The sequence below is a fragment of the Heterobasidion irregulare genome (genome assembly GCF_000320585.1).
Source record: "Heterobasidion irregulare TC 32-1 unplaced genomic scaffold scaffold_05, whole genome shotgun sequence".
Classification (NCBI taxonomy): Eukaryota; Fungi; Basidiomycota; class Agaricomycetes; order Russulales; family Bondarzewiaceae; genus Heterobasidion; species Heterobasidion irregulare.
The window spans coordinates 2,181,115-2,202,730 of NW_009258201.1; the positions used below are offsets into that span (position 1 = coordinate 2,181,115).

A 21,616-nucleotide genomic window follows, 5' to 3' on the forward strand; every position below is an offset into this window, starting at 1 on the left:
AAGGTAAGGTGGCGATAGTGTCATTGAGATCGCCAATAAGTTTTGTGGGAGAAGTGGGAATCTAGGATACTAGCTTCTTCTTCAGAGTCAACTAGCACTCTATAATATGGACTCTTTTGCCTTTTAGCATTATATTACTAGCTATAATCTAAGGCTTAACATAGTTTTCCAGATATGTGCCATTTGCCTAGTATTTGGCAAGTGGATGACCTTCTTGGCTATAGAGTAAGAAGGCTTAAGTGGACACCAGACTCTTAGACACATACTCTTTAATCTCTAAACATCCTCTTTCTAGTAGCACTCTAAACTATTGTGTCATATTCTCAATATAGCTAATCTACACTAAGGTGTAGGTCTATTTATTAGTTGAGTGTCTTATGAAGAGGTTAGCTCTACTACTATATATGCCTCCTGGTCAAAAGTTAATTATATTGTTTTAGAGGGTTGGGAAATTGATAAGACCTTGGTAGTAATAACTTATGATTGCCAAATTCATTATGAACTAGCACTAGTAGAGGATAAGAGGACCTACAAAGACTTAATATATCTATATAAGGATCATCTACTGTAAAATAAAAAAGTATATGGGTTGGCTAGTCTAGGTTGGTTGAGGACAATTAGAGATTTGTTAGGGGAGATGGTAAAATAATATATGCTCTTTAAGAAGTAACTACTATTATAGTAGTGGAGATCATAAAGGGATAGAGGGTGAAGAGGGACAATTTGTCAAGGAGCTAAGGAGAGTATAGAGAAGACTTTGACAGGGACAGGGATATAAGGGCTATTAATTTGTTTAGAAAAAGAGATAACAATGAGGAATTGTTTTTAAAGGTTAGTAGAGATAAAGGAATTAAGAGGGATGATATTAATGCTCAAGTCCAAGTTAGAGTCTAAGTAGGATTAGGAAGAGTTAGTGTAAGACATAGTGTTAGAAGTAAAGATAGGAATGTGAGAAAAGTGAAACTAAGTAGGAAAGAGTGATATTCTTATTCCTTGAGTAGATTCCTTGGAACATCCAGGATATGCAACTCACAGCATATTGCCAGCTTGACTGCTATCTTACTATGGGGACTAAAAAAATCTATGCTAGACACTTTATTGTTTTTATGTGATGTTGAGATCAATAAAGATAGAATAATGGTAGAAACTGAGCAAAAGAGCAAGGGCAAGAAAGATAGTAGAGAAGCAGAAAGTTGTGATAATTGTATAAATAGCTACTTAGGACAGTATAAAGGTTATAGCTAATTTCCTAGCTATGCCAATCTATAGTTGGTCTGCTTTTGTAGCTCTTGATATGCTTAAATTCTCTAATTAGAGCTATCTAATTGTTCTTGCTGCAGCTTTAATTGAGATAAGTCTATATTGGGCTTCTTTAGCTACAGATCTTGGCTACTAATTTGTGAAGATAGCACTGTTGACTCTGAAATCAAGAGTTGCTTTTTTAACTGCACAGTCTTATTATTAATAACTTTCTTGATCTAGGGAATTGATAATCCTATAAAGAGAAGCCTTCTTTCTATTGGGTGCCTCTTGAGCTTCTTTCTAATTTTGTCTTCTTTGGCAATCCTATTATATTCAACTTTGATTGTCAAAGTGAAAATAGATGCTTCTATTTCTCTAACTGCTTAAGCATGCCTTTAGTGAAAGTTCACAATTGCTTTTTTAGTGTCCTTGACATTGTTAGTGGCTTTCCACAAGTTGTCTGATTCAGGATAGCCCTTTCATTTGATCAGGTATTATAGGGTCTTTCATTGTCCAAAGCACCAGGCTCTAACAACTTTTTCAACTTTGAATTCTTCTTGTTCTTTAATCTAGTTTAGGGCTAGTTTGGGATAGTTGGGGCCATAGACTTTGTTTTCCTTGTATGACATGAGTTGACTAGCATGGAAGACATTATGAATATACTTCTAGGTATTAGATAGTTTCAACTTGAAGTTGACTGTTCCAATAGTGTCAATAATTCCAAATGGTTCAAACTATTTGGGTCTTAGTTTCTTTGAGGGATAATTAGTATAGATGTTTTTTCTATCAAACTATTTGGGTCTTGGTTTCTTTGAGGGATAATTAGTATAGGTGTTTTTTCTATCTAACTATACTTGATCTCCTTTTTTGAATGACAGTAGGTCTATTCTAGAATAGTCATGCTGTATTTGCATAGCTTTTACTATAATTTTAAGACTGGCTTGTGCTTCCTTCCTAATATATTGTAAAGCTTTAAGGTAAGTATTGGTAATGGGGACATTGGTATTTCCAATAACACTTGGGTAGGCCCAAGGTTGGTATCTATAAAGTAGTTCAAATAGAGTCTTTTTTATCACTAAGTACTAATATATACTATGGGCATATTCTATATACATAATTAATCCTGCTCAATTATCTTATAAAGAGCTGCAAAATGCTCTTATATATTGTTCTAATTCTTGATTCATTTACTTAGTAGTACTATCTATTTGTGGGTGATAAGCTGTGCTTAATACTAATTGAATTCCTAGTTTATTGAGCAGAGCTTATACTATTTTTAAAGCAAATTGAATTTCTTTATCTAATATAATTTTATCAGGTAGCTTGTATTGTCTTTAGGCATTCTTAAGTAGGATTTTAGCTATTCTATCTAAATTAATGGTTTTCTTATATAGTGTGATTACTACTGTTTTAATAAATCTATCTATTACTATGTGGAGTGAGTCGTACCTATTTAATTTAGATAGGTTAGTAATAAAGTCTATAGTAATTATTCCAAAAGGTTAGTTTGGAATTTCCATTGGTTATAGGGGTACTATGGTAGGATGTGTATTGTTCTTGGTAAATTAATAAGTGGCATAGCCTTTTATATATTGATAAACTATGTTTGAGATTCTGGACCAGGTAAATTCTTATTCTACTATAATTAGTATTTCTCTCTGTCCTCTCTATCCTACTACTAGATTGTTATAATTTAGTCCAATGATATTTTGACAAAGTTGTTCATTTTGAGAAACATATATTTTTCCTTTATGTAGAACAAGTCTTTCGTTAATATTCCATTCTTGTAATCTTTTCTTCATACTATAAGGTTCTAATGTTTTGACCTTAGTGAGTGTCTCTAGTAACTATTCATCTTTCTTGCTTTTTTAATAATGTATGCCTTGAGGTTGTTATTGATTATAGTAATGCCTCCTTATCTAGTTGTCCTAATATAGAAGACTCAATTAGGATATATCACATTGATAGCTACAAAAGGTCTTTGAGTTGGTTTTCCTATTTTATTAGAAGATTTAGAATCTAAAAGTATTTCTTCTAAATTGTCAAATTCTACCCCCTTCTTATGGTCTAGACACTATAATAGACCATTAGATTTATTAGAAACTCCTGTCTTTTATATTAATTTATAGTTAAAATATAAGAAATAGAGTAACTATTTAGCTTATTAATAGTTTATTTTTAGCTTGAATAGAACTATTCAAGGTTCTTGTAGTATATCCAGACATCAACCAAATAGTCAGTATTCTCTAGGTAGTATCACCAAGCTTCAAAGCTCAAACAACTACTAGCAATTCTTTGTTGTAGATTAGATAGTTGTGTTTAGTCAGTAAGAGTAATTTGGAAATGTAAGCACAAGGGTTCCATTTTCTATCAGATGCAACCTATAATAATACTACTCCTATAGCAAAGTTGGAGGCATTATACTCAATGTAACAGGGGTTTCTAGCATCCAGTATAATAAGTACCAGAGATTCTGTAAATATCTATTTGGGCATTTGAAATACTTCTTTTTATGCTAGTATCCAATCCCAGCTATTTTCCTTTTGTATTAGCTTGAATAGTAGTTTTGCTATTTTTAAGTAATCTTGGATAAATCTGTAATAAAAGTTATAAAATTCTAAAACTAATTATACTTCTTTGACTTTAGTAGAAGTTGGCCAATCTACAATGCTAGCCATTTTGATAAAGTCTATTTCTAAGTGTCTATAGGATATAATCTATCCCAGATAGTTGATTTTTTGTCTTGTAAAAGTAGTATTTTAGTAGTTGTAGATATAGAGTATTGTCCTATAAAATCTGTAAAACCTATTATATTATTTGAAATAATTCTCCATGGTCTTAGAGAACACTAGAATATTGTCCATATAAATGGTCATTTTTTTAATATAAATAAGATCCTTAAACAAGGCATTTATCATTATTTGGAATGTTGCCAGGAAGTTGGTTAGTCTAAAAAATATAACTAAGGGTTTGTACATTCCTAGATTTATAATAAATGCTGCTAGTTTTCTGCTCTTGGGTTCTATGAGTGCATTGTTATATCTAGTATTGACATTCATAAGCAAAAAGTACATTATATTGGTCAACTAATCTAGTAATTCCTAAATAATTGGCAAGAGGTACTTATTCTTGATTATAATTTTATTAAGCTTGTGGTAGTTTATTACTTGTCATAACTTGTTATTCTTCTTTTTAATAAAGAAGAAGGGTGATGCCATATATAATTTGGATTTCTAAATAAATTATTTCTCTAGATTATCTTTAATGAATTTCTTAAGTTTTACTTGCTCTACTAGGCTAAGATTGTATAATCTTGGTTTGGGCAAGTAATCTATTTCTTTCTTAAGTTTTATTTTATAATCTCAAGTCCAGTTAAGTGGTAGCCTATTATAACCTGACCTATTGGGCCTTTGGGGACATCTATAACTAATCGAAAGCATGATAGATACTAGGCAGCTCTACATGGAGCATACAACAAGGTATCTGGTATTGTCCTCTAAAGACCAATATAACTAATAGATCACACTATTACTAATAGAGGGATATAACAGGGTTATGGGTAAATAGGAGACTATTAGGCTTAGGGCTACATGGGTATGCTTGCTATTATATACTAGGTTAGATAGATACAAATAAGCAGCACAAGAGTTGATGCTAACAGAGAATAGTATTTATAGGATAACTGAGGGGATATAATTAGAATATTCCAGAACATATCCCAACATAGTATATAAGGCCCATAGAATAGGCTAAGGGACTTTAGTCTATTCTCTTTGTTCTTAGGCAGTCTTTATACTGTCTATTTTATACCTAAATAGTCTTTATACTGTTTACTTTGTTATATTCCTTGTATTCCCTTGTAATATAGTGGACCTTTTATTCTACTCTGTTCATTGTGAAATTTAGAGAAGAATCCACTACTCTTGGAGTTATTGAACAAGCAGTTCATAATACTAGAATAGACTTTTCTTGCCCCTACCTTGCATAATACTAGCTTGTTGCCATATCCTCTCTCATAACCTTTATTAGCGGGAATTGTAGACCCCTATTATAAAATATTACTTTACACACCCTTAAGCAAGACCTAGGCCTTGCATACCTACTAGGCACTAGAAATATCAATAACCAATTCCAACAAAACAATCACCCTATCTAATAGACCAGAAGCTATTAGTACTATACTAATATATGCCAGGAAGCACTACCAAACTATCCAAACTGCTCTTTTATGAATGGATAATATTTCTTGGATAATAATGGAATAGAAACGGAGTTTGTTTAGAACAAGATAAACAATTCCTAGGATCTACTACCATACTATAGAAATCCCGAACCTAAAATAACCAATGAATTAGAGCTAGAAAAAGAAATATCTAACTCTGGTCATTTGGATATTGAAATACCAATCAACACTCAAAATACCCAAACCATCACTATAATGTTAGGAACAGGAACCACTTCCACTATACTGGCACAAACTAAAAGAGGGAAAGTCAAACTCCCTGACAATTTTATAGGTGATGGGACAAAATTGCAAAGATTTATTCTCTAATACCTTCTCTTTGCAATAGAATTGGAATGGTACAAGACCAGTTCAGACAAAGTTTCTCTAGTCCTCTTATGTATAAGACATAAAACCACTAAAGCATGAATAGAAAACTTTCTAACCAAGATAGTAGAGGTAGGGAGTCCTAAAGACTTAGAAATATGGAAGGATTTTCTAGACAGCTTCAGACTCCAGTTCAAGGAGTCAAACAAGCAGGACAAAGCCCTGAGTGCTCTTATGGCCTTTTCCCAAGGAAAGATAGCTATAAATGAGTACTTAAATCAATTTGTCCTTATAGCTGCTGACACTGATATTTCTAATAAGGAACAAGTTTCTTATTATCAAAGAGGACTAGACCCAAAGGTCATAGACAAAATCTATGATAAAAAAACTCTGTCAAAAAATGAAATCCTACAAAGTAGACAGATACATGAGAGCTTAAAATACTTAAAAGGCAATGCACACTAACTCTACCTCTTTTAGAAGTGATTTCTTAGATTGCTTTCATCTACAATCCACACTCTGCTATAACTCTACTAATACCCTATGAAAAATGAATAGCCAAGTAGTTGACATAGACATTAATGCCTCTTGGAAACAAGATGTAGGTCAATAAAAGTGTATTTATAATAACAAGCCCTATACTTGTTTTAATTGTGGAAAACCTGGGCATATGGCATCTGACTGCCAATCTTGCTTATCCAGAGGCATTCAACTACCTTGAAGAGATAAATATAGATTAATGGGTCAAGGAGATAGAAGAGCATATGTTATTGATATAGAAGGGGAAGACATTCAAGAATCCTGCATAGAGGATTATTCAAGATTATATTGAGGATTGGAGGAGAAGGGTTCTAATAGCCACCACTATGAAATATCATAACCTAGTCATTTACTAAAATATGTAGACCCTTTTTCAGAAAAGAAAAGACCTAATTAATGTAATAGAATGAGCTACATACTATCTAACAGACAACAAAGCAACAGACCCATCCTGCTTATATTAGAGCAGTCTTTGAAGAATTAGAGGATATGGAAAAAAAGGATCTCTTAATTGATTTAGTATAGGGTTTTACCTAACCTTTCTTTTACCAGTGGAAGAAAGAGGAAAAATGAACCCTGGGTATGAACTACTATTATGTATCTATATTGGTGCTATAAGCAGTATATTATCACACCAATTCATCTTAATGTGCAACTATTAACTTGGGAGAGAAGTGCTGAAGCCAGAGCCACTATTGACTTGGCCTGCAAAGGGATCCTAGCCAACAAATCATAGGTAAGGAAGCACAACTTTCCAGCATATTTGTTAAGCTATCCAATTCATGTCTGGAACATTGACAATATGGTTAATAAGGTAGGCCTTATATACTTTGGCCTAGATACAAACCTTATGGTTAAAGACTAATAGGGAAGAATACACACTGAATGTGTCCACCATTTCATTACTAATCTAGGGAAGAATGACATTTTTCTAGGAAAAAATTGGTTAAAATACCATAATCCCTTTATTTGGTAGAGATGATATGAGATACACTTTGATTAGTGTCCCTAAGATTGCCAACAATCCCATAGGTTTACCAAGGCATAGAAAGAACCAACTAGGAAGGAATAGTTAACTAGATTACACAGTGACAAAATATGTGTAAAAAACCACATCTTGTCCCTAGGCCAGTAGCACTGCTATGAAAGTTGTCTAAACAGAAAGCATAAACATTATATGAGAGTGAATTTAGAGCTTGGCTATTCACTCAAATTAATTATCCAGATTGGAAAAAATAATATAAAGAGTGACAATAGCAATAGCATGCTAAATAAATGCTCAAGGTACTAGTAGCTAAAAGGGAGGACTGCTAACATACTTGAAGAAGAACAGTTGAGCAAGCTACTCTATCAAAAGCCATTAAAAAGACACATATATAGTCTAATCACTTTATGAGAACCTATAAGGAGAAACTAGTTATTAGAATGATAGCCCCTAAATCCTCTAGTCTTGCCAGTTTTGATGAGGACCTAAAGGAAGAAATCAACATAACCAACTTAAAGGATTGTGTCCTAAAAGAGCACCATATCTACCTTGATATTTTCTATAAACAATAGTTGCAAAGGCTCCTAAAACACACCTTTTGGGACCATGCTATCAAACTGAAGTCATTGTTCAAACCTCAAGCCTCCAAAATCTATCCCTTGAGCCCTGAAAAACATGACAAGCTAGGCAAATTTATCAAGGAACACTAGAAACCATATAAAGGTCAATATATTATAGTGTAGCTTCCTTTTTTTTTGTAGGAAAAAAAAATGGAAAGCTCCACCTAGTATAGGATTATCATTATCTTAACAAACACACTATCCAAAATATTTGTCCCCTTTTCCTGATCCAAGAACTTTTAGATCTTATTAAAGGAGCAATTATTTTCCTAAGATTATATATATGATAGGAATACAATAATATTTATATCAAAAAGGAAGACAAGTAGAAAGCTGCCTTTATAACACTTCTGGGTCTTTTTGAACCCATAGTAATATTCTTTGGCCTTACTAATTCCCTAGTGATATTCTAGGCCATGATGAATATGATCTTTTAGAATCTCATTATTATTCAGAAAATCATGGTATACATAGACAATATCCTAATCTTTTCAAAGACCATAGTAGAACACATCATTGTTACTAATTAGATCCTCCAAATCTTATACAATAATAATCTCTACCTTAAACCTGAGAAATATGAATTCTATAAAAAAAAGCTAAACTATCTTGGATATACTATTTCAAAATATTATGTTACCATAGAGGATTCTAAGGTCAATGCTATTTAGAATTGGCCAATTCCTTACATAGTCTTCAATATCTACTTCTCCTTAGGTCTTAGAACTTTTATCAGTGATTTATTGACAATTTCTTCTTAATCACATGACCTCTCCATAACCTGGCCAAGAAGAATACAAAATAGGGCTAGACAGCAATTTGCTAACAAGCATTTAACTGACTAAAGAAAGCCTTTATTAGTTAGCCTATCCTCATATATTCTGATCTGATGTGACCCTACTAGCTTATGATAGATGCCTCTCTTACTACTTATAGTGTAGTTTTTCTATAGGAAAGACCTAAAAATAAGTGGTACCTAGTTCCTTATCTTTCTGGATCATTCACTCTTTTAGAACAAAATTACAATATCCATGATTATGAATTACTTATAATCATAAAAGCTTTAGACTACTAGAAATACTACCTTAAAGAATCTAAATACCTCTTTGAGATCTAGATAGACTATAAAAATCTGCTTTATTTTTAGACCACCCAAGACTTGTCTCAACAACAAGCTTACTAAAATTTGTTTCTATCCTGATTTGAGTTTATTTTAGGGTTTATGTCAGGCATAACAAATTATGCAGATTCTCTGTCTAGGCATCCAGACCTTAATAAGGGGGTAGAATCTGACAATTAAGTATAGACTCTACTCCTGTCCAGACTTTTCTCCAATTCTGATAAAATACTAGTAGAACCAGAAGAAGACAGACACATCAAAGCAATGGAAATTATATTATTGGACCTCCTTTCCCTTATTTAACACTTGTAATTAGAACATAATTTACTGGCTGACATAGCTTCCAAGAAATTACTTAAGCAAGGTCCACAAGCCATGTGTAGAGACTAGGGGAATGGATATACAAAAATAGCATCATACAATGGAATGAATATCTATGTATCCCAAAGAATAATTTTCTCTAATGAGCAATTGTTAAAACATACTATAACACTATAGCTGTAGAATACCTAAGCCAAGCCAAAACCTTAGAACTGGTACAATATCACTACTAGTGGGCAAGCATGAACAAATTTGTTTATCAATATATGAAAGGTTATTCAATATGCTAATCCACAAAGAATTTATCTTGTCAAATTCACCTACTTATTGAACTATTGGAAACTACAAATACTTCTTGGCACTTTATCTCTACCAACTTTGTAATCAACCTGTCTGAAAGTAGAGGATATAACTCAATTAACATAGTAGCTAACCAAGGACTGTCCAAAGGGATCATCATTACCCTATATAAGAAAACAATAATAGTGGAAAAAACCATGACCCTCTTTTAGGATAATATGTTCAAATAGTATGTCCTACCAACTAAAGTAGTATCAGATTGTGACTTCCAGTTCACAGTAAAATTCATATATGAACTATAGAAGAAATTAGAAATCACTTCTACACTTAGCATGGCTTATTACCCCCAAATAAATAGAGAAATAGAACAGGTCAATCAGGAGATTAAACAATTATTATATATCTTTTGCAATTACTACTAAGACAATTGGGCACATTTGATCCCCTTCATAGAATTTTCCTATAATACTCAAAAACACTATGCTACCAGGTAATCCCTGTTTTAAGGTCCTCTACAAGTTCAATCCCCTATACTTAGTAGACTCTGCTCTAGAGACCAAGGTTCCTATGGTAGCAAAATACCTGTAGTTGATCTAATTAATATAAGAAGAAGCTACATCTAGCTTATAAATGGCTATATAATATAACAAAGACTAGGACCTAAATCAAAACTCCTATAGTAGGAGGCAGGAACCCAAGTATAGTTAGAAGAAACCTATATCCATATAACTTATCCAAAGGCCAAATTAGCACCTAGACAATATGATCCTTTTCAAATCCTGGAAAAAATTGGGCCCTTGGCCTATTGGTTAGAGATATCCAAAGCATAGAGGATACATCTAGAATTCTATGCCACTATGCTTACCAAGTACTAAGAGATAGAAGTTCATGGAGAGAACTACACTAAACCATCTTATTAAATAAAAAGGATATCCAGAATTGGATAACACTTAGAAACTCTATACCCTCCTTAAAGAAATGGCTGAAAAGGCACTCTAGGAATTCTATAAACAATATCTAGACAAACCATAACCTACCTATTAGGCTAAAGGCTTATCATATGTACTAATGCACTAAGAAGGGTTTCCTAGGCTATTTTGATCATAAAACCCTAAAAAGACAATGGATTATTTTGAGGCTCACAAGAGGAATTTAAAATCGCTGTCTACTTTGTCTTCAAAGAGATAAAGTAGATAATCCTTGAGGATATCTCAATAATTAGCAGGTACAGGACTATCTTCTCTAGACCAACAGATAACTCTGGGTGGTACCCAACTAAAAACTTAGAAGGTAATAAGTCCTTTGTATATTATAGAGACTAGAGGATGATAAGAAAGTAAACACAAGTCCAGTGCTTTGTCAGACAATATAGGGATAGCTTAGATTTTACAGAGTTCACAAAGTACAGGCTAGGAAGGTAGCTAGATACTGGGTATAGTACAGAGATCAAGTAGTATACAAAGTAAATGAGCTAAGCTTCTTAAAAGCTCATCTTAGCTATAAGTATATACAAGCTATTTAGGGCAGAATTAAGATCTGATCTGTACACCTAAAGCTAATCTACTCTAATAGGTGTTAAGGTCTACTCTAATAGGTGTTAAGGTATAGAAGTGATTAAGTAAACAATCAAAGTCAGTAGATCATGATCTGCAATATATCCACATATAGTAATTGTCTATTCACATTAAAGGGGAATCAGGAATCAGGAACCAATTAGGGACTATGATTGAATGGAAGCATGAGTAAGTGTTTATGCTAAGGCATATGAATATGTAGGTGATTAAGTGTTTATGTGTTAGCATGTCAATGGTGAAGAGTTCTACTATGATTCATATATGAATCACTTGACTAGCCTATCTTCTCACATATAAAGCATATGTTAGAATGTGGTTCTAATACCATCTTAATAAGGGCCTAAAAATGCATAAAAGAAAGGTCAATCCCCTCTTTAAATAAACAGCCTCCCTTTCCAATTTATAACCAATACCTTTTTTTATTACTCTCCTAAATGTACTATGCTTATCAATAAAGGAACAACATTGCTACTATCTAGAAACTCCTTCTCTAATGTCATTCTTACAATTGCCAATCTAGATACTAGACAAATTAGCAAGTGTAGCAACTTAGAAGCACTGAAAAGAGTTCCCATATTAGTCCTTATTATTATCACCTTCTCCAAATCAAACTCAGATATAAGGAATGACTCAAATTGAGAAAACCCCAGAACCACTAGAAAAATATAGCCCAATCAAGGAAGAAAATTGTGAACTTTACTATGGATTGAGGTAACTAACAATAGTTATACTGAAATCCTTGACTATATTAGAGGAATAGTTCTACTAACAATTGGTCAAATGAAAAGTCTAACAAGTCTAGGTGAACCAGAATTATTGGCCAAGGAGGATCTACAGGCCCTAGATACCCTAAACCTTTTCCAGTCCTACTAAGAACTATACAAAGTCCAACAATAGCTAGCCTCCTAAATAATAGAATGGTGGAAACCACTACTAGCTATGGAAGTCTGCACTTTAGAGAACTAGAAAGATTTAGAAACACTTTGCTCCAACAAACTACTATCTCTATAGTAATACAGATGGCCACCATACTGGCACTATAAAGGCTTACTAGCCTTTTAGCAAGATAATCGGAAAGTGAGGATAGTGAAGTACCTTAATAACTTGCAGCTATAAGTGACCAAGATTAGAATCCTTGCCTAATCTAAGGACCATAGGGCTGTCTTATAGTACCAAAGAGAAAACAATCAGAGCTATGTATTCCTCATCTATTCTAATAAATTTACAATCTTTATCAATTTTGAACTGCTCTTTGTTTTCCTCTCTATCAGAAAACTTGACATCAGCTAGCTTGTTAGGGTCAACTCTTTTTATACTTGGAGAATAGAACCCACAATAAAAGTACCATTTCTAAACACCAAAGATACATCTACCTAGACCAAATATATTTGGACTACAGTATAGCACTAGTATATGGCATAAGACAATGTTTGACTCACTAGTAATGTTTTTCAGAGTACTAACAATGAGCAGCTGCTGACATACTAAAAAACCTCCAACAGTGGAGCATGAACAATAAGAGGAACAAGAGAAATATACTACCCTCAAGACAAAGAAAGAAACCCACCAGATGCTCGAGTAGCTTAACAAAAAAATAGAAAGACTAATAATGCTCTTGGATTTAGTTATGATAAGGGAATGAACCCTTGTATTGCTAGAAGAACTCAAGTCCCTTGTCAAGCAACTTTAAGATCTAGAATATAAACTTGAGAAAATCTAGATATATGAAATATCCTTGATGGTTATATTACTATAGAGCCTCTTAATAATTACAATAATCTAAATCCCTACTACAGACCCAATAAAGGCCACTAAGACTTTAAGATGGTATTCTGAACTTGTGGAACCAGAGGATAGAGTGAGAGATAAGGGAATTGAGGAATCCCTATATCTTAAAGGATAATAGAGAGAGAAGGACCCTCCATATTATAGGTACTGATTTTGATTTATAGGACAACCAAAGACTAATATCCTTTATGATATTAAACTGGACAAATGTCTAAAAAGACGTTAAACTATAGGATTGTCCACAATAATATTAAATTAAGCATAGAAAGGAAAACCTTGATCCTAGACAATACTCCAATCAAGATGTTGACCTACCAGTTAGTAAACTATAAAAAGATAAGAAGACAGGGAAAGTACCTGACCATATACACATATTCACTCTGTTATATAATGGCACATAGTACACCCTCACCCTCTTGTTGTTAAGAGGCATTCTAATAAGTGATTAGGTATTCCACTAGGATCCCCAGTTTTACAGGGTCTTTTCTATATTAGAAAACCCTTTGTAATAGTTTTAATATAGCTGGTTTATTAGTACACAAACAGCTTCTCAATATATTAGGCTATGTCAAGAAGGTATAATGCAAGGCTCACAAATAATGCTGGTATATTACTCTTGGGAAAAGCAAAAATCTTCACTATCAAGGTCTGACAGGTATTTGGATATCCCACTTTGGATCCCTGGTTTTATAGGGTTGTTTTCATATTAGGGAGCCCTAACACAATACACAAATAGTGGATACACCCTACTAACTACTGATAAGCAGAAAAGAAACATTTAGAATAATGTAAAAATACCAAAGGCTTAGTTCACAATAACTATAAACTAACTATTGTCCAAAATGACACTTAAACTACCAAAGACTATTAGAATCTGGTTATATTTTGGCAAATCACAGACTTTGAGCATTTGTATTACAGAACCCTGCTAACAAAGGTTAAGGTACTTCTATATTCACTTACCTTATAGTAAAAGAATATAGGGTCAACCTAGTTTAATTCTAGGTAAGGGGTTTAGAAACATAAAAGAGCATGCATCTCTTTATGATATGCCCATTTTATTCTTAAAGTTCAAATTCAAGGAGTTTCACTTTAAGGGCCAGTCAGGAGACAACTAGAACACATGCCTCAAATTAAGATGCTAGTTAAAAAAACTAGATTATAAGACTCACTAGTGTCCTTTATAATGTTAAACTGGACATATATGTCCAAAACAACAATAAACTACTGTTCCTTGGTTTGTAGAGATTATGATTGTCTACTTTAAAAGGTTGAAGTAGAGGATTGGTCCAAAATAACCTTAAACTATCTTATTCTAGAGGATCAAATCTATTGTTACTTAGGAGGTTTAAAGCAAGACAATAGCCAAATATCCTCTATAACATTAAACTAGACTGCCCTTTATTCATAGAGTCATGAGTTATATTAAAATAAAAGCTTGTTTTAATAACCAAAAAGCTATTTAGTTTGATATAGTATAAACCATTTACTATCATACCTTAGTGAAACCCTTTAGGAAGTAGGATCTGGTCTAGGGCCCTATATACATACCCAACAAATGTTTTGGTATGTGGAAACAATCCACTATTCTTTTTATAGATACTCCATATTAGCAATAAGTTGTATCTAAAAAAATCACTCATCTGATTATGCTCAAATTCTTTATAATAATATAGAATTTCCACTTATTATTATTATTATTATTATTATTATTATTATTATTATTATTATTATTATTATTATTATTATTATTATTATTATTATTATTATTATTGATTTTTAGCTTTCTTTCTCTTTTATCTATAGCTTATAAATCCTAATTATCTTGAATTATACATAATTTACATTTATATTTTCAAAAAATAAATACTTAACCAAGTACTAGGGTTACTCGCTAGTACTATGGTTATCTACAACTTTTGAATAGAGCTTAGCTATAAAGATCAGTTGAATATCTATACCTAAAATTACACTTTACAACAAACCTGCCTTAAGCCAGAGTAAACCCCATAATCTCATGCCTGCAAGCACTTTAACAAAATGCTCTAAACTACTAAGTTATAAGGTCTAACTCAGCATGGTAATTTGTATATATAGACATATTTTAAACAGTTTTAACATATTTAGTTCTATTCCACAATTATCTCTTATTTCTTTTATTTATAAGTAAGTTAATAAATACTTTAAAAAATAAGGCGTTCAGAATATGAGTCTAAATACCAGATACCACTACCAAAAACTAATAAAACATTGAGAATACACTTTATATTAGAGGAAAATATTTATGGCACTTACTTAATCTAATTTAGGTATGTAAAATAACAATTAAAGCAGTGCTTTCTTAGAATAACTCTAGTAGTATAGACAGCATTATATTGATTTGTAGATTTGATCATGATCATGATTATAATTAATAATAATTTGATAAAATATATTATAGTTAGCATTAGTTAGCATTGTTGATAATTATGTATAATTATAATTTAATAAGAGGGAAGGGTTTTCCAGATGCTTTATGGGTCCAAAATAACCTAGGGATAAACTAGAAGATATCTATAAAAACAATAAATCTACAAACCATTAGAAACAATGTTTAAACTATTATAAATAAGGACATACCTTATAGTGATCCTGCATAATCACTATCTATAGGTTATAAGTCTATTTAAGATCAAACTCAAAAATCTATTCAGTCTATTTATAAGGCAAAAGTCTGGTCTATTCAATATAAGGTCTTATTATTGATACAGATACCTACTATAAAAATAAATAGAGCAATTATAGAGGTTTAAACTCCTTTATACTAAGCGTAAAGCCAATAGAACAACTCAAAAGTCTATTTGCTCAAATCCTTACCTTATATAGCATATAAATATGTTAGTTGAGTAACATAGCAAAACTCTAGATATTTACCATAATCTTTAAACTAGGATAGGCTACTATATAGGGTTGTCAGGCCCTTAGATCTTCAAAGAATCTTGCTAGTACAGAAAAAGATTATATTAGTTAAGCAATATAACAAGGGTTAGTAGGCCTAAGCCTTTAGTAAGTAATTAAACTACATATCCATGGACCCCCTTGGCATTTTAAGGATCAACTACTCTAGAAACACTACCATGACCTTTGGTATTTGAAATAAAGCACAACAACAAGTAAGCATTGACACCTATATTAATGAGTTTCTACTTATCAAAGAATCATTTATACTTTAAGCCTTTTTTGACACTATATCAAGGAGTCCTAGTTTGAAGGTCTTAATTAATGCTTCACAACAAAATATATTAGTAAAGGAAAATATTAGATGAGGCATGGCTTGGAAACCCAAGGTCCTTGACTCAAACAGCTTAATAGAGACAAAAAAACTCCTAGGGGATTCAATAATGTAAGTTGGGCTTTCCCCTAGAAAACAAAGTTATATTAGAAGTTGTATCTAATTATATTTTGGATCAAGAAAGCAAATTATACATAGGATAACAATAAAACTTCTAAGTTGTTTCTCTAGGCATGGAAACATCAAAAGGAAATGTTGTTGTAACTTGATCTATTAGGCCCTTTAGAATATCTATAACTAATAAAAAGCACAATAAATACTAGGCAGCTTTATATAAAGCATACAATAAGGTATCTGGTATTGTCCTTATCTAGGAAATGCCTCTCTTGTATTAAGCTCTAATTATTGACAATTTTATGAAATTTTACTAAAATAGCATTAGCATTTGTTTGCTTACTCCTCCTTTGTTTTAGAGCTAATTAAAGCTAATCAGTGAGTTAGATTTCAGAAAAATAGAATCTATTATAGCATTGTCATTTCTTGATATTACTATAATCCATAACCTAGAGATATCTATAAAGGTCACTACTTAAATATCTAAACCTAAAGTCTTACCTTATAAAAAACTTGCCCTTGGCCAGAGTTGAATCTACAACCTTATAACTATACACACTCCAAATAGATGCTCTAAGCCACTTAGCCATAAAGTCTAAACTAATATCTTGGTAATTCAAAGATATTAATATAATTTAGGCAATCTTAATATTTTCAATCTTCTAACCTCACACACCCATACTTGATCTATTTTTGATCAAAAAATATTCAAAAAATCAGGGATTTTATAATCTCAATTTATATACCAAATAAGGATATAATATACTAAATAAAAATAAAGAATACACTCTATGTAGAATAAAAATATATTCTGGCACTTATATAATTTGGATTTAGAGTCTGTATTATTGTACTTAAGTTATAGATTTTAAGTAAACTCTAGAATCATAATCAACATGGTGTTTATTATAGATTTGATCATAAAGATAAGAAAGGGGTTTTCTAAATGCTCCAAAGGCTAATATAACTAATAGATTACACTATCACCAATAAAGGGATGCAATAGGGTTATGGGTAAATAGAAGACTATTAGGCTACATGGGTATGCTTGCCATTATATACTAGGTTAGATAGATATGAATGAGTAGCACAAGAATTGGTGCTAATAAAGAATAATAGTTATAGGATGACTAAGGGAATATACTTAGAATATTTTAGAACATATCCCAACATAGTATATAAGGCCCATAAAATAGGCTAAGGAACTTTAGTCTATTCTCTTTGTTCTTAGGCAGTCTTTATACTGTCTATTTTGTACCTAAACAGTCTTTTATACTGTTTACTTTGTTATATTCCCTGTATTCCCTTGTAATATAGTGGACTTTCTATTCTACTCTGTTTATTGTGCAACCTAAGGAAGAATCCATTACTCTTAGAGTTATTATACAAGCATTTTATAATAGTAGCTATCCTTTTGGTCTACCCTCAAAAACTTTTTAACAGTCCCAATATTCTTTTGGCACTATTTCCTCAAAGGTTAATTAGGGTTTTCCTTTGGCAACTTATTCTACCAATCATTGTAAGTTGGTATATTTGGTCTGTTTTCTAGTTATGGCTTTGACAAATTCTTTTCCAGAGACCAATATATTAGCTCAAGAAAGTTATATAGTTTTGGTGTAATGTATATTGACACCTTCTATATTATTATATAATTCTAGAGCCTATAAGATTCCTGTGTCCAGGCATCTAATGAGGTATGCTCTGTCTTCTAAGTTTGTAGAAGGGAGTGCCATATTATAGTCATTATCTTCTAGAATGTCTTTCTTAGCCTATGTTAGAGTCTTATAATAGTTGGCCTAAGTTATGAACTCCAAATGTTTAGGTATTGTCCATGGGAGTAGTACTATGGTATTTCCTACTTTCTGACCTAGCAGTGCTTTTTCTAGCTTTTACAATAGGATTGGATAGTTGCTTTTTTATAGTACTGTCTCTATGTGCCATATGCTAGGGTTTGGACATCCTAGTTTTCTTGTGGCTCTTTTGGCCTTTATTAGCCATCCTTTAATTTGGCAAAAGGATAGACATCTAGTAAAATGCAGCTCATAGGCATACCAATCAACTTCCAGATTATACTCTAATAACCAGTTAGTTTCTAGAATAATGTCTTTTTTTCCTATTTTTGCCACATGGAATCTGGCTGATTCTATGTGTGATCCTTCCCTTTTACCTAGAACTTGAAGTTTTAGCTTTACAAATTTTGTAATAGGCCCTTCTTTAATTTTTAGTATTTTGGACCATATTAACTAGAATGGGAATGGGGGTTTTCTATGTTATAATCTAGTGCATCTTAATAAAGCAAGGATGTATAAATACTCTAGTGGCTCCACTATCCACTAGGGCGTTTTATTCTTGCCAATAAGCATTATTTTGATTTAGAGTGATGGTATACCATGTAATTTTATTTCTGAAAGATACAATACATCTAGATATTCATGCTCTTGGTCAGTAACTTTACTGACCAGCAGAGCATACCTATTTCCTACAAGAATCCTTCTCTTCACATCTACTACTAATAGAAAAGTCTTTAAGAATTCTTTGAATTACTAACATCAGGGAAAAGTCCCACATCAAATTAACCATAGTTAAGCATAAACATAGCTAGATTTTTGCCAATTACTATTTAGGATTTTCAGCTTATCCCCTCTAATCCTAAAATTATAAGGTCTAATTAAAGCTAATTAAAGCTAATTTATTATACGGATTTTTGGAAAAATATCAACTCATCTAGTCCTATAGTTTCTCTACTATTACTACACCTTCAATCATAGAGTATGTATAGAGCTTGCTAATCAAACTAAAGTCATACCTTGTAGTAAACTTGTCCATTGCTAGAATTGAACCAACAACCTCATGCCTACATACCCTAGACCACTGCTCCTAAACTACTAGGCCATAAGATCTAAGTTATTTACCTGGTAACCTAAATATGTTAATATAAATAAGGCAATTTCAATTTTTCAATTTTTTTACATATTCATCTTTTGTCTATTTAATATATAAAAGGGTCAATAAATACCCTAAAAATCAGGGCTTTTAATATTTAAACTTGGACACTAGACAATAATATAGTAAACCAATAGAAAATAAAGAATACAATAAAAATAAGATTGTAGTACTTATACAATTTGGATTTGGAATGTGTGAAATTGTAATTGGGTTGTAGATTCTAATATGACTATAGTAATATCAACAATGTTACCTTTACTTGTAGATTTAATTATAAAGTTGATTATGGATAATATATTATAATTAGCTCAGATTAGCATTTTGAATAATTAGATCTAATTAAGAGAGGAGGTTTTCTAGATAAAGTTGGAGGAGATTATGTAAGACTGTAAGAATGCCCAAGTGTCTCTTGTAGTGGCTATAGGACTTTGTAAGATAAGCACAATAGTAGGGCAATAGTACTTATAGAGCTATACAAATAGAGGCCTTAGTGCTTAGAGGAGTGATGCACTTATCACTATGCAATCCTGGCTCTGACAAATACTCAAATTGATATATATAACTACTCAATTGTCTCTTGGATGCTTGTCTTGCCTCAACAATACATGGATTTGGACTTTCTTAAGAAAGTTGATAACACAGAGATGCAAACTGCCTTGCTAGATGCCATGCTCAACTAGGCTACATCACATTCTATCCCTGGCCTTCTTGCACACTAGGTGATACTGAAGAGAAGAGTCATGGCCCACTTATTGTGCAAACTCTCAATTGACTAGGCACTTGTCAAAAATGCTCACTTGGCTATAGTAGACATTAGGATAAATTTTGTGACTTTCTGTCTTCTTTGTCCATTTTTAGATATGAGGTTGGTGCCTGCATATCTTGATCTTGAGTCAATCACTATCTTTTGCATTTTATCCCATCAAACTCTTTGCTTAGAACATATTCTAGTTAAAAGGCAGTTTTTGCTTACACCTACGTATGGCACTACATTTAATAGTTGTCAAGGCCCAATGCTCAACAAGGTTGTGGTAGATCTGACTTTACTAGTTTTCTCTCATAGCCAGTTATACACTGTGCTCTTGCAGATTGAGCATAGATAATATAGAAACGAAGATGTCATCTGGAAAACCACCCCTTTGTATTAAGCTCTAATTAATTCTATTTATGCATAATTAAGAACAATTAGGATTAGACATTTTTAGCTTACCCCCCCTCTAAACCTGTTCTAATTAGATATAATTTTCCTAAATTAGGAATTATTAAGATGGATTATAACTTGAAATTTTGGAAAAATCATAATAAATCAAGCATCACAGTTCCCATAGCCTTCTTATAGAGTCATGTCTATTAGAGCACTAGTTCAATACCTAAACACAGAATATACCTTATAACAAACTTGCCTTCTACCAGAGTTGAACCAACAACCTCATGTATGCAAGCACCTAAGACAGATGCTCTAAGCCACTAAGCCACAAGGTCTAAGATATAAACTTGGTAATCTAAATAAGTAGACATAATATAGGCAACTGTTACGAACTGCTCGTTCGGTAACCCCAAGAGTAGGAGGTTCTTCCCTAGGTCACTCGTGGAGGATGTGTGGAACGATGGTCTCGACTGTACGTGTAGCACAGGAGCCAGAGATGTATTGCGGTGTAGCAATGAAGACTGTAGTAGGAAGACTACAGCGAGTGGAGTAGACAGTGTGAAGACTGCCTAAGAACGAAGGTTCCTGTATGTGAAGATACAGGAGAACGAAGAGAATAGACTGAAGAACCTCAGCCTACTCTATGGGCCTTTTATACTACTTTAGGAAATAGGGCGTGAGAATACCGTATATGTATCCGTAGGTATTTCTCTAAGTCGTCTCTCTCAATAACGACTACTCTTGTGCTTCTCCGTTAGTCCCCTTCCGGCCAGGAAAGACTAGGAGCTCAATGCCCGATGTGTGAGTAGTTTGTAAGGCGGCGTTCCATGCCCGCTACGCAATAGGCCCGTGATACTCGACCAATGATAAGGTGATCCGTTGGGAGTGGATGACCAAGGTTACTATCTGTACCTTGTTTGTACGCCTCTCCTTGTGAGGCCGCTTGATATTTGTGATGATCGTGTCGGTATAGACCGCCGTTAAGGCCCGACAGAACGTGATCATAACAATACCCCCTTTCTACGTCCTATTCACCTGGTAGGACAGCGCTACGCGCTTCATCGCCACTCCATATACGATTTGCTTTCTTGATCCAAAA

The 21,616-nt window shown here is 32.8% G+C and overlaps 5 protein-coding genes across 5 annotated transcripts; 2 read left to right on the forward strand and 3 right to left on the reverse strand.

Moving 5' to 3' along the window:
* Positions 1-2,090: 2,090 nt before the first annotated feature.
* On the reverse strand, positions 2,091-2,312 carry HETIRDRAFT_44888 (uncharacterized protein; the record flags this gene model as incomplete). Its single annotated transcript, XM_009547500.1, has 1 exon — positions 2,091-2,312. A coding segment is annotated over one exon (222 nt), but the record flags the coding sequence as incomplete, so codon positions are not given.
* Positions 2,313-2,576: 264 nt separating this feature from the next.
* Positions 2,577-2,744, reverse strand: HETIRDRAFT_45037 (uncharacterized protein; the record flags this gene model as incomplete). The annotated part of the gene is made up of 1 exon (XM_009547504.1): positions 2,577-2,744. A coding segment is annotated over one exon (168 nt), but the record flags the coding sequence as incomplete, so codon positions are not given.
* A 1,311-nt stretch (positions 2,745-4,055) lies between these two features.
* HETIRDRAFT_45747 (uncharacterized protein) lies at positions 4,056-4,316 on the reverse strand (the record flags this gene model as incomplete). Its single annotated transcript, XM_009547516.1, has 1 exon — positions 4,056-4,316. One exon carries the CDS (start codon positions 4,314-4,316, stop codon positions 4,056-4,058), a length of 261 nt encoding a protein of 86 aa, XP_009545811.1.
* A 2,751-nt stretch (positions 4,317-7,067) lies between these two features.
* On the forward strand, positions 7,068-7,307 carry HETIRDRAFT_46477 (uncharacterized protein; the record flags this gene model as incomplete). Its single annotated transcript, XM_009547529.1, is given in 2 exon segments — positions 7,068-7,184; positions 7,200-7,307. Coding segments are annotated over 2 exon segments (225 nt in total), but the record flags the coding sequence as incomplete, so codon positions are not given.
* A 13,004-nt stretch (positions 7,308-20,311) lies between these two features.
* Positions 20,312-20,473, forward strand: HETIRDRAFT_241110 (uncharacterized protein; the record flags this gene model as incomplete). The annotated part of the gene is made up of 1 exon (XM_009548359.2): positions 20,312-20,473. A coding segment is annotated over one exon (162 nt), but the record flags the coding sequence as incomplete, so codon positions are not given.
* Between the last annotated feature and the right edge of the window lie 1,143 nt (positions 20,474-21,616).